Source organism: Danio aesculapii, chromosome 11 (genome assembly GCF_903798145.1).
Source record: "Danio aesculapii chromosome 11, fDanAes4.1, whole genome shotgun sequence".
Classification (NCBI taxonomy): Eukaryota; Metazoa; Chordata; class Actinopteri; order Cypriniformes; family Danionidae; genus Danio; species Danio aesculapii.
Genome location: NC_079445.1, coordinates 36,898,091 through 36,912,162, shown reverse-complemented (window position 1 = coordinate 36,912,162; position 14,072 = coordinate 36,898,091). Strand labels below are relative to the sequence as shown.

The 14,072-nt window shown below is 35.7% G+C and overlaps 2 protein-coding genes across 4 annotated transcripts in view; both read left to right on the top strand.

Annotated features, from left to right (window-relative positions):
- Nucleotides 1-4,460, top strand: part of usp48 (ubiquitin specific peptidase 48) — a 31,285-nt gene extending 26,825 nt beyond the window's left edge. For both annotated transcript variants that reach the window (XM_056468229.1, XM_056468228.1), the window contains exons 26-28: nucleotides 943-991; nucleotides 1,078-1,104; nucleotides 3,744-4,460. In XM_056468229.1, coding sequence (XP_056324204.1) covers nucleotides 943-991; nucleotides 1,078-1,104; nucleotides 3,744-3,766 — 99 coding nt within the window. In that variant the 3' untranslated portion in view covers nucleotides 3,767-4,460. The remainder of the gene's footprint in view (nucleotides 1-942; nucleotides 992-1,077; nucleotides 1,105-3,743) is intronic.
- Nucleotides 4,461-6,627: 2,167 nt separating this feature from the next.
- Nucleotides 6,628-14,072, top strand: part of zbtb40 (zinc finger and BTB domain containing 40) — a 29,612-nt gene continuing 22,167 nt past the window's right edge. The window contains exons 1-5 of one of the 2 annotated variants that reach the window (XM_056468776.1): nucleotides 6,628-6,716; nucleotides 8,940-9,382; nucleotides 9,455-9,576; nucleotides 12,381-12,555; nucleotides 12,668-12,798. In XM_056468776.1, the coding sequence (XP_056324751.1) occupies nucleotides 8,947-9,382; nucleotides 9,455-9,576; nucleotides 12,381-12,555; nucleotides 12,668-12,798 (864 nt within the window). In that variant the 5' untranslated portion in view covers nucleotides 6,628-6,716; nucleotides 8,940-8,946. Of the gene's footprint in view, nucleotides 6,717-8,939; nucleotides 9,383-9,454; nucleotides 9,577-12,380; nucleotides 12,556-12,667; nucleotides 12,799-14,072 lie in introns of those variants that run through there. The other variant, XM_056468775.1, reaches the window with a different exon arrangement.

Here is a 14,072-nt window from a genome sequence, read left to right as displayed (position 1 = left end):
ATTCAAATTTACTTGAAAGTCATGCAAAAGTCATGGCATTTATGTAGTAAAAATGTTTTTAATCCCTGAGAGAGGATGAAGTGCCTCTTGTGCTTTACAGACTTTTACACGCGACAGGTGAGCATTCCTGTAAACAACAACAGCAGATACTCTCTCAGTCACAATATTAGTTTATCAGCTATCAGTTATTTGAGTTGTAAATTTTTGAATAAACTACTTGCAATACTTAAGTACAAAAAATGTTGAATACTTCAGTACTTCCACTTAAGTATGGTGCTTAAAGAGCACTTCAACTTCTACTCAAGTCACTTTTTGAGAGAGCACTTGTACTTTTACTTAAGTCTGGGTTTCTAGTACTTTATACATCTCTGCCTTTGGGACAAAAATAATTATATTTTTTATTAAATCAAATAAAAAAACTGCAAAAAAAAGTCATTATTTTAGATTTATTTTGTACTCAAATTTATGTAGCTTCATAAATTATGGTTGAACCACTGATGATACATGCTTTGAATGATTTATGACCCATGTTGTCTATGGAGAGTTCTCTGATTTCCTAAAATAATATCTTACGGGTTTGGAATGACACGAGTGTGAATATTTAATTGTAAATTTTTAGTGAACCATCGCTTTAAGATGATGTTCAAAAACCATTTGAAGCATTGTCTGTGTTGAAAACAAATGTGCTGCTTAAAGGGTCAGTTCACCCAGAAATTAAAATCATTTACTGACCCTCCACTTGTCACAAACCTTTATGAGTTTCATGAGAACACAAAAGTAGGTATTTTGAAAAATGTTTGAACCATTGACTTCCATAGTAGGACAAATAAATACAGTGGAAGTCAATGATTACAGGTTTCCAACATTTTTCAAAATAACTTGATTTTGATGAATAGAAAGTTCAGAGAACCGCACTGATTTACTTCTAAACATGTTTTACAGGCTGATGAACCCATTGCTGATTATGCTGCAATGGATGATGTTTATCAAGGTGAGTGCTGTTAACATTAGCTTAATTTCTTATCACTACATCTCATTTCTGAACAAGTTTGACACTATTTGTTTGTTTTTCTTCAGTCTGTATGCCCGAAGAAGGATTTAAAGGTATGTATACACTGAGATAGTTTCTTAAATGCAGTCTAATCTTTAAAGGTGCAGTATGTAAGTTTGACACCCAGTGGTTGAAATAGGTATTGCATTCCTGGATCAAAACAAATGCAAGTGCAGATTGCCAGATTGAGGACCAACAGGAGCGAGTTTGATTATCAAGTCTAAAGGCTGATTTATATCGTGTTCTATTTAAAAGCAACGACACGCAATAGAAGGAATATTTCCATAAATGGCTTCTATTTCTTGCAGAAAACTGACCATGATCACCTCAGGTACCTCATGTGCTTTATTCAGTGTTAAATGCTAATTATGTGAGTTTGAATGCCATTTTACATGACATTTATTGCCATACTACTGAAAGCAGCAGCAGATAGTTTACCTCAGATGTTGAAAATAAAATAAACCGTTTGAAATTTAATACTGTGACTCAGTGCAAGCCAACACATATTAGTGATTCAGCATCTACAATAATGTTAAAGAGGTTTAATATATTAGATTATAAATCTTAACTTTTTATGAGTGAGTGCATATTCTGTGCATCTGAATGGCTGTCTTTAAATTTCTGTCGTGTTTCATCAGGTGCAAACAGCCAAATTGCTTATCCCTGCAAATCTCATCCCATAGCATATTGTTGTTAGGACACAGGGTTACAATGTAACCTGCTCACCTAATGTTAACACTCGTAATATTTATATTATTTGCTAATTAATAACCACCTAATGTGGAACTCTGAATCTGCGCCTCATTTTTGAGTCTGCTACTCTCCACAGGAGGTCGCATTTCGGGTCATGGGCGCATACTTGGAGAGCCGCTCTGACTGAATGATGGGGCTTTCACACCTATAAATTTGTTTCAGAACCTGTCTCGTTTGCCCAGTTAGCATGGTTCATTGGCATATTTGAATCCCACAATCGCGCTCGGATCCGCGCCAAAACAACTGGTCTGAGATCGCCTAAATGAGGTGGTCTCGGCTCGATTCAAACAAACTCTGTACTGGATCGATTGTACTGAGAAAGCAAAACAATCCAAACAAACCAGGCTGTGTTACTGTGTATTATGGTTGTGTATTAGCCACATATACAGTTATATGAAGAGAGAATCATGATAGGACAGGATGTCATTCCTACCGTTTCCTACTGTGCGTTTAATTTCAAATACGAAAGTGAAAGCATGCTGAAATATTATCGAGTGCTGTTAATCTGTAAGAAAAATTGACCAAAGTTACCATCTGATAATTTTTCCATGCTTTAATCTTATAATATTTTGTATTAGGCCTATTGTTTTGTTCATTTGTGCACTGACATCTCGAAAGAAAGATCAACATTGATCCGCTTCATGATCTGACTGCAAATAATGACGTATGACAGCTGTGCTGAAATCGTTGGACTGAAAAATAAACTGACAATGTGAGGAGAGTTTACTCGCACATGACTTGTTTTAACTAGTAATTGTGCTTTCATATCTGTTCTGTTCCGAAACAAGGATTAAAATTGTTACAATGTTACACTTTGTGCTTGGTGCGGTTCACTTTCACACAGCTAACTTTCTAAACGGACCAAAAGAGCTAAAACAAGTCACATGCAAATAAACTCCTCACATTGGTCAGAGTTTCAGGGTTTATTTTGCAGAGTCCCGCTCAGCTGTCGAGCGTCTTTATTTTAAATTATGACGATGAGCAATAAGACATTATAAGTGAAAAACTGCACATTAATTGTGAATGGTGACACCCACAGACATCGTCACCAAATATAAATCAGAGGTAAGACTGTCTCAAACTGTCTCTAGCCCTTGGCTAGAATTATACTTTATAAGCTTTACATTATAGAGAGAAATAACAGACAAACCAAGACTGCAGTTCGGTCAGTTTTCCTAACGGATAAAAAGCTCTCGTTAATAGTTCAGCATGCTTTTACTTTCATATTTTTCATGAAACGCACATTTACCGGTAGGAATGACATCCCGCCCTACTCATAATTCATATAGCCATATATATATGCCTATTACATATCCATAATACACTGTGATATAGCCGGGCTCGGATCGTTTTGCTTTCTCACTACAATCGATCCACTCCAGAGTTCATTTCAATCGAGCCAAGACCACCTCATTCAGGTGATCTCAGACCGATTGTTTTGGCGCAGATTTGCCAAACGATCCGTGCTAACTGGGGAAACAAGACCGGTTCCGAAACAAAAGTAGGTGTGAAAGCACCCTTAATTTTGGCGAACTGCACCAAGAACAAAAATGAACATTGTAACAATTTTAATCCTTGTTTCGGAACAAATCAATCAATCTACAGGTGTGAAATACACTGTTTCCATGAAAGCAACCCGGGTGCTAAACTCAAGTTGGCTAAACTGGCATTTGGCAGGTTAAAAGAACTAAAACAAAGACAACGTCCCAGCACATAACAGACGTTTTCAAAGCAGAATATCTGACTTTAGCATTGTTTTTCAGATAAAGAATGTTCATTTAGCATTTTTCTAAACATCTGCAAACATATGATGGTATTTTTATGCTTTAGAAGAGTCAAAAACTTACAAACAGCACCTTTAAAGTCTTTATGAAAGTATCAGGAATACCATATTATCAAGCAGTTTTCACGCTCTGCCATATTTGGGTTTTTTTGCCAGGCACTGGGCTTTTAGGACACTGAGGAACAATGCTGACGACGTCTGAGCAAGGATAAAGCTTGAATTAAACATAGATGTTCATTCTTGGGATGAAGTCTCCTTTTGTTTGGTCGTTTTATTTGTTTTTGAATGTTGCGACAACTTCAGAAATGTTGTTTTGCTTTAAGAAACATCGTGCTGGCTTTTAATATTGAAAGATGTTGATGCATTCTGCAAGGTTTTGTAGTCGTGCTTAACCATGACTGTGAAAAATACGGGTCGACATTTCCTCAAAGGATGTTCCATTTCAAGGAAAACCTGAATTCCTCCTCGTTTGTCGCAATGTCGTGTTCAGAGATTATGATCATATTTTGTGTGTGAAACAGTACGTCTCTGTAAATCCTTTGTTGAAAAGAAGCTTGTGATGGCACTGCAATAGAGCTCGTACATATTTAAGAGAGCATGAGCAACTTGAATATTAAAAAAATAATAATAAAATTAAAATTTAGTCTTTGTTTCATTAATGTAAATAACCTCGTCGAAAATACAGCAGTGAAGAGATGTCTAGAAGGATGAGCGAGGATTATTAGGAGACGTTTCCGGAAGCGGGAGATGTCTCAGCATTGCTAAATAGTTTAGACGTGTTCTGCTAACAGTACTTGAATAATTAAGCAGACATTTGTGTGAACTTTTCTGTATGTTCTTTCATATGGGCAATAAATATTCTTTTTACATCTACGTACATTTGTTTTATATGAGTACATAAGTCGCATCGTCACGTAGGAATAATTAGCTATTGTTATGACTTTGTTTTTAGCATTGAACCTGATTTGTTGTTTCTTGTCTAGTCATCTTGAAAATGTTATCCAATTGCTATAATACTTTTAAACAAAAAAAATGTGGGGAAGATGAAATGCAATTATTTTACACTTTTATACTGCTAAATTGTTCATATGTCAGGCCTGTAGTAGCCAGGGTTCGGGTGGTTCCAAAGACCCACACCTCCACTGACAATGGTCCAGAATTTGTCCCATACATGAGCTCATTTGTCCTATTTTGACTGCTGTGCCAACATAAATTGTGAAAATAACTAATCGAAGACGCGGAAACTGACACAAGTCATCTTTCACTACTGATCTACTGTATACAGTTTACAAGTAGCTTTCATTCTAAATCTTGGACCTTATTCTTGAATGAAAAATCACCAATTAAAGGTGTCAAGCACCAAAAGGTAATTCTCAAGCATGTTGAAGTTAATTTTAATACTACTTAGGCTATTGTTGATAACTGAATTTTCAAATGTACTATTTTACAAGAGAGACTAGAAAAATCAGGAAGCTCTGTGTTGTTATATTACTTGGTTTAATTTTTTATTATTCAAGTCACACTGAGCAAAGTCGAATGTGCTGGTCTGTTTGTTATTTGCCTAATAAATGACAGCAGGCTACAGTTTTTAATTTAAAACTTTAACGGGTTCCTTTTTTTCCTAATGATAGATGTGATAAGTTTGCATTTTAAAAATTATATATATATATATATACAGCAATACGGACGCTGGTTCGAGTTCCGGCTGGGTCAGTTGGCATTTCTGCGTGGAGTTTGCATGTTCTCCTCGTGTTGGCGTGGGTCTGGGTGCTTCCCCCACATTGCAAAGACATGCGTTATAGGTGAATTGTGTAAACTAAACTGGACGTAGTGTATGAGTGTGTATGGATGTTTCCCAGTACTGGGTTGCAGCTGGAAGGCCATACGCTGTGTAAAACATGCTGGATAAGTTGGCTGGGTTCATTCTGCTGTGGCGACCCCTAATGATTAAGGGACTAAGCCGAACGAAAATGAATGAATGAATATACAGTAATATATATTATATATTTATACTATTAGTATAAATAAGTATTTTTTTAAATATATATTTCTTTGTTCTAAATGTTTAGGAAATGTTTTTGGTATGTTAAAAAGTGTGGTCATGATGACCATCCGACAAGCTAATCCTGAAAAAAACAGTGCTTAAACTCAGTAATAATGCAGTATCTAAACCTCAAGTGTAAAGAAAATGAGGTGAATAACTGCAAAAAATGTCCACTTTTTGAGGAAAGAGATTCAGCTTTTTCTCCGGGCTGACTACGGGCCTGTATGTAAATTATTTTGCGTTACATCTGTATCGATATGACCAAGATGTTATTTGCAGAACTCCCAAATACAACAATTTACCCAAAATATGTTAGCTGTTATGAAAAATCACAAATTATTAGTTTCAGTAAACGCATACATGTATTTTCACATTTTAAACACAGTTGCTGTTTGTTTTCATTTGTTTTAGGGTTCAGGGACTTGACAAGATGATTGATGTCTTTCTAGTGATCCTTTCAAAGCTTTTTTTTTTTTTCAAAGATCCTTTTAAAGCTTTCCCGAAAACCAGCTGTTCGTTATACGCATGCGTGCAAACGCACTGAAAATACTTTCGCACATGCGCATTATGTCAGTAAAGTCTAGATGGGATACAGCTGCGGATTTGCACATCAATAACGCATCATTTTTATGACAGTGTATAACAATAATGAATATTTTCAGCACTGTGGCGGTAGAGGTTAGACGTTAAAAAATACAATTGGGCTATTTAATAAATAACATAATACTCGGTACAACTGCTGTTTTTACGTTACTGTGACGGTTGGGTTTATGTTTGGGGTGTGGGTAGACTAATAAAATACAATCAATGGGAAATGTAATAAGTATTCTATCATTTTCGTTAACTTCCGACCGCAACCGTATCTGATCTAACAACAACCTTTTCTTAGCGTTCCCCCAGTCTATGGCGTTCCCTCCTGAAACCAGCAAAGGAGACGCAAATACACATGCGCAGTGTGTCATCTGAGAGTCTGCAGTCACGCGCATGCGCACTACCAAAATGTTTGTGGCCGAATCTTTATTTCGTGGCGGAATGTTGTCCTTCGAAGGAGTTTAAATAAAGAGCCGGATCATTTGAATTTAAAGGTAAAGGCGTCGAAGTGTTTAGCTGTGGTCTTCAGCCAGTCATAATATTTGGCTCTAAAATCGAGCCATTTGTGTTTATAAAGCTCTTTTTAAAAGCATTTTTATTGTTAGCATTAGGTAACGTTAGCAGCACATGTTAGCGGATTACCGAAACGTCACTCGTTACATGTGGTTATATCACATTTAGCTTAGCCAGTGTAGCCAAATCTTGAGTATTGTGAAGATAAAGTCCTCTGATTGCCTTTTTATGTTGATTTTGTTAAATAATGTGTATATTGCTTTCCTTTAAATTGTATTTGGAATAAACAGGCTGAAATATCTACCTCGAAATAATGACTCATCTCATGTAGTACTGTTTGTTTTCTTTCTTTTTTGCCTAAATATTAAAAACAATTAGAACTGTTCTGACTAGAAGACTAGATATGTTATGAAGCATTGACTGTACTATAGACTATACACTGTGGGTTCATAGCACTTTACTATAGCACTGTGACTTGACATTTTCACCTTTTCAGCACAACTTAAACAATTTCCCCCCCGTTATTTTATTTTAAGGATTTTAAGTATAGACTTACGACCCTTGATAAATAAGGGGAAATGAATGAATGAAAATGAGACTTAAACTTCTTTTGTGCTGGTATTATCTATGAAATGCAGAAAAGTATGTCCTTAGTATTTTTGCTTTTTTATTTTCATAATGAAAATCAAAACGATGCTAGAAAGCAACTTGAGAAATGGTTTGGTTTCTCAAAAATAAAATAAATTAAAAATAAACTCAATTTAAAAGAAAACCAGTATTACTTTTTTGACTCCACTGACATTTTTTTATAAATAAAAAAAAATATTTTTAAATAAAAAATGTTTTAAATCAATAAAATATAATTTTCTATGGGTGTAAAAAAAAAAAAAAAAAATATATATATATATATATATATATATATATATATATATATATATATATATATATATATATATATATATATATCTTTGGAAAATTCTTACGTCACAATTTTCTTGTCATTTTATGCATAAACTTTAGTTTAAAGTACAAACTTGTAAGCAGTTTTAAAGTAAAACACATTTTCTTGAATGAAGTCTTTTTCCTTTGTAAAGATATAAAAAAGGGAGATTAGTGCTTGAAACGAGAAAATAAATCTCTACATATTAAGAAAATCAACAGAAAACATTCAAATCAAGAGACCAAGAACTTGAAATTAAACATGACTATATATATACAGTTGAAATCAGAATTATTAGCCCCCGTTTGAATTTTTATTTCTTTTTTAATTTTTCCCAAATTATGTTTAACAGAGCAAGGAAATTTTCACAGTATGTCAGATAATATTTTTTCTTCTGCAGAAAGTCTTATTTGTTTTATTTCGGCTAGAATAAAAGTAGTTTTTAATTTTTTTAACACCATTTTAAGGTCAAAATGATTAGCCCCTTTAAGCTAAATATTTTTTTATAGTCTACAGAACAAACCATCATTATACAATAACTTGCTTAATTACCATAACCTGCCTAGTTAACCTAATTAACCTAGTTAAGCCACTTTAAGCTGTATAGAAGTGTCTTGAAAAATATCCAGTAAAATATTATTTACTGTCCTCATGGCAAAGATAAAATAAACCAGTTATTAAAACTATTATGTTTAGAAATGTGTTGAAAAAATCTTCTCTCTGTTAAACAGAAATTGGGGGAAAAATAAACAGACTTCTAACATAATTCTGACTTTGACTGTATATATATTTTCTGACCATATATGTTTTCTGAAAACTTATTTATTATCTGTGTGTGGGATAAGAAAAATGAATGTAGACTCGTAGAATGAATGTAGTTGCAATCTGAGCTGTATGCAATGCTTATAAATTCCCACCCCTAACCCAACCCCTCACAGTGACGTGTGTGTCTGACATTGCATCTCTTGAGATATGCAGTCTCAACTTGCAAATTGAAGTCTGTATCCAGATACTATTGGAGAAATGCACTTTATTATTTGTCTGACCCACTGCCATTAAAAAAACACTCTTCCTCTCCTTACTCTAGCACTAATATCTCTGATCTCTAACAGTTCCTTTGTATTTTTAGCACTTCTTGTGTGTATTGCCTCTTCTTATTGAATCGCTGAATGCCTCCTCAATACAAAAGCATCCGCTAAATGTCTAAATGTAAAACCACTAACTCACTTATAAACATATTTTCCTCTCATCCATCTGTAAACAGGTCAAAGATGGAGCTGCTGAACTACAGCCGACAGCTCATGCAGCAGCTTCACACTTTACGAAAAGAGAAAAAATTCTGCGACTGCTCCATTCTGGTGGGCGAAACCCCTCACCCTGCCCACAAACTGGTGCTGGCTGCCTCCAGTCTCTTATTTAAGTCTGTTCTGGAAAGCTCTGACAGCATCTCCATCGACACAGACCTGCTGTCCTCTCAGGAGTTTTCCTCTCTTCTGGATCTGGTGTACACTGGGAAGCTGCCACCCGGAAAACACAACTTGACCCGCCTCATAGCCGCCGCAGATAGTCTGCAGATGTTTGATGTGGCCGTCGGCTGTAAAAACATCCTCACTGACCTCATGAAGCAGACTGAGCCCATAGACCCGCAGGTTATAAAGCCTGACTGTGTTGTGGAGCAGGTTAAAAGAGAAGAGAGGAGTCTGCAAGGTAAAAGATTGAGATTTTGAGGTCACTTTGATTGAGGTGTTTTGTATGGATTGTGTTTATGTTTGTGTTTAGATTACAGTGAGGTGGAGTTGGTTTCGCAAAATCAAGATGGTATCATGAAGATCCTACAGAGAGGAAGGTCTCATGTTCAGTTTCTTGAGGCCTGGGATGCAGTTTCCACAGAAGAGCGACAGGTAAAATATTAAGAGAGATATTTAATGAAGATTAATTAAGACTTAGGTGGCATGGTGTCTCAGTGGTTAGCACTGTTGCCTCACAGCAAGAACATCGCTGGTTCGAGTCCCTGCTGGGCCAGTTGGCATTTCTGTGTGGAGTTTACATGTTCTCCACCTCTTGGCGTGGGTTTCCTCGTACTCCGGTTTCCCCCACAGTCCAAACAACATGTGCTATAGCTGTGTGTGAATACAATAGTGTATGCGTGTTTCCTAGTACTGGGTTGCGGCTGGAAGGGCATCGACTGCATAAAACTTATGCTGGAATAGCTAACGGTTCATTCCACTGTGGCGACCCCTGATAAATAAGGGACTAAGCCAATTGAAAATGAATGAATGAATTAATTATTAAGACTTTATGAATGAAACCAACTAAGAATTTCATCTATTAGATCAAAAATACTAAAGATTATCACAGTTTTCTGTTTCAGTATATGTCACTTTGGACTACAAAAACAGTCATAATAATTATAAATTTTTGCGTTATTTTTGCACATCATGTGTAAGTTGTATAAATAAAACGTTTCACTGATGTATGTTTTTTTGGGAGATATATATATATATATATATATATATATATATATATATATATATATATATATATATATATATATATATACACATATATAATGTTGATGTATTTTTTTGAGTAGGATAAAATTTAGCAAAGATACAACTATTTGAAAATAAAAATATTTAAAAAATCTTCTTCGCAGCTGTCTAAAAAATGCTCAGCAATGCACATCATTAATCAAAAATTAGGTTTTATATATAATTGCTGTAAAAAAGGGTCTAAGCCAGAGGAAAATGAATGAATATAATTAGGAAATGTACAAAATGTCTTCATTGAACAGGATCTTTATTTAATATTTTTAAGATTTTTGAAACAAAGGAAAAATTTATCCTTTTGACCCATACAATGACCCATACATGTATTTTTTATGATCTTTTAGGGTATCTAAGACACGTCTTATTGTTGAAAACAATATTTTATAATTACAACATTTATGTAAGAAACTGTGGTTACTTGTTCTTTAAAGATTATAAGTTAAAAGAGAATAAAAATATTGTTCACGTCGGTTCCAGATCCGGCACCTCTGAAATCTGATCCGGCACCACATTTTACTGATCCCCCCTCTTCAACCGCCCTCCTCCCCCTTCCACTGTTCACTTTCACTTTCTTCCGCGACTCCCCCAACCCTTTTTACTTTCGTCTGCGACACCCCTCCGCCATCCAAACCCGGCCATCATCCTCATACCCCCCTTACCCACACCTTTTCAATTTTGTCTTCTCCAAACTTTCGTGCGCGACAACTCTCTATCCTCGGGTAACATGCCGGATCCGTTTCCCCGATCTGTTCCGGGACCTCGCAATTCACAAATTAAGCACTGGTTTATATAAATGAATGCTCTTTATTTAACTTTATATTCATCAAAGAATAAAAATAATTGTAAACAGTTTTTTAAACACTGATAATTCATATATTATTAATTAGCATATTAGAATGATTTCTGAAGGATGAAATATTAGGAATAAATCACATTTTATATTGTATTAAAATACAAAACAGTTGTTTTAAATCATGACATTATTTCACATTATTACCCATTTTTTAATACAAGCAAACTCAGGCTGTATGCAAAATCGCCCCATATACCCTCAAATAGTGCACTGCTTGAGGGAGCTGCCTTTTTAGTGGTGTCTAAAACCATAAGTGCACCCTATCAATCCCACAATGCACTCCAATAACGAGTCAACAACCTGTACACTCGGCCACAGACATTTATTATAGAAAGCTTACTTATAGCATATATTAAATAATATTAATAACCTTCTTTGTTATAATAAGCTATCTATTATGATGTCAATGCACTCAACAGCTGAAAAAAATTCACATAAATCACTGTGAGGGTTCACGCGCCGAATGAATATCCGCGTCTGTCCACAAGATGGCACAATTTTATTAGTGTAAGTTGAAATGAAAATTAAATATCATTTAATTAAAGTAACGTTTGTAAACATGACAGAAAGCAAAAGCATTTGTTTCATTAGGAATAAACAGCTTGCTAAGTGTTAAATATCTATCACAGTGTCTGACCAAGAAGGAAAATATAATCCTATGAAGCACGCTCAGACTATGAAAATAGCATATATTTTTAAAAGCCCAAACACCTTATATGCGATTGACTTGCCTTACTTGAAGGAATATCATACATATCACAAGGTATTTTGCCAAAAAAAAGACAGGTAAGCAAATTTAAGGTTTTTTGGGCTAGAGATGGGTTACGCATAGCCGGACTAGATTGAGTCTATACTTCACCAAGAAACTGAAACTACGTCTATTACTTGTAGGAACCTCATAAACGTTATTGACTTTTCTTACATGATGGAGTATCATACATATACGGTATAAGCTTTATTTAGCAAAAAAAAACAACATGCAACCAAATTTAAGGTTATTCTGGCTAAAATTGGGTACACGTAGCCGGGCTAGATCTGGTCTACACTTCACCTAGCCAGTGAAATGACGGCTATTGCTTGCTGGGTTATCTCCTGAGGGATTTATCAAACTGCAAAACACAAACAAAACGGCATTTTTTCGGTGTGCTTCAATTCACTCACTCCTTTCATAACTCCATATAACTGTGTGTTATGCCAGCGTATTATAACTGTTAACTTGCTGCTTAACTGTGGAAGCAATTAGCACTTTGTTTCACAATTCGAATGTAACACTGATTTCAGATCTGACCCTGATCTTCTGCAGGTCATTCTGGAGCTGTTCAGAGGTGATCCATCTTCAGGTGAGCTTTACCAGCGGTTACTGAATCTGCTGAATGTTAAGAAACTTCTGTCAGCGAAGACCGTCCTTACTTTGCTTGAGCTGCTAAAACATTCAGATCTGGAGGAGCAGGGACATCAGAGCTACGCTCAACCAAAAGGTACTGACCTGGGTTCAGTCAAAGTGGAAAGTGTTGAATCATGGGATATTAAAATGATTTGCCAGATTTTATGTAATTACTCACACTTTTTCTGTGATGTGTTGATCTACAGATACTGTTCGGGGGTCCAGTGGGATTTTGGATCATTTATCAAAAATAACTCCTCATCTCTCCAGTGTTAGCAACCTCTCAGAGATATTGACCAGTGCGGTGAACAACTGCACAAATCAAGTGGAAAAAGAGGTAGGTTTGTCCATAAGGAGGTCGGTATATAAAACAAAACAGCTGTATTCATAGATCACACTATGATTCGTTTTATCAGTGTTTGCTTTAATACTAATACAGTAATATTATTACTGTGTAAAATAAATGTTTTATTTGTCAATATGTAGTTTATTCATTTAATTAAGAATACATTTTAATCAATCAATCAGTCAATCAAACTTTTCTAAACACAGGCAATAAACAAACACATAAAATTAAGTACGTTCTTTTATTTTAATAAATAAAAAATGAGTCCAAATTAGAATTTGATTTGATTTATTTCAAACAATATAAAAGAAAGAAAATCATCCACAATGCAATTTTTTAAACGAAATACATTTCATAATTAATCAAGCTTATAAATAGACTTAAATTTAATAACATTTTGTCATTTTTTTCAAAATTTGGTGCTCAAGAAACATGAATGTTCATTCATTCAGCATATGTTTAACACAACTGATGCCCTTTCAGCTGCAACCCATCACTGGGAAACATCCATACACACTCATTCACCCACATACACTACGGACAATTTAGCTTACCCAATTCACCTATAGCACATGTCTTTGGACTTGTGGGGGAAGCCAGAGCACTCGGAGGAAACCCACGCGAACACTGGAAGAACATGCAAACTCCACACAGAAATGCCAACTGACCCAGCCGGCGCTTGAACCAGCAACCTTCTTGTTGTGAGGTGATTGTGCTACCGACTGCGCCACCGTGATGCCCTTTTTTCATTTGTGTCTGTAGATTTCAGTTGCTATACAAATTTTAATTCATTCATTTTCCTTCAGCTTAGTCCCTTTATTCATCAGGGGTCACCACAGCGGGAGTGAACCGCCAACTTATGCAGCTTATGTTTAACAAAGCGGATGCCCTTTCAGCTGCAACCCAGTACTGGGAAACACCCATACACACTCATTCACACACACTCATACACTGCGGCCAACTTTGTTTACCCCATTCATCTATAGTGCATCTGTTTGGACTGTGGGAAAAACCAGAGCACCCGGAGGAAACCAGCACCAACACGGGGAGAACATACAAACTCTTCATAGAAACGCCAACTGACCCAGCCGGGACTTGAACCCATGACTTTCTTGCTATGAGGCGACAGTGCTAACCACTGAGCCACCATGCCGCCACATGCATGTTTCACTAATTTTTTTTCTGCATAGTCCCTTTATCAGCACGTTTTACGCAGCAGATACCCTTTAAGCCACAACCTATCACTGGGAAACATCCATTCACAC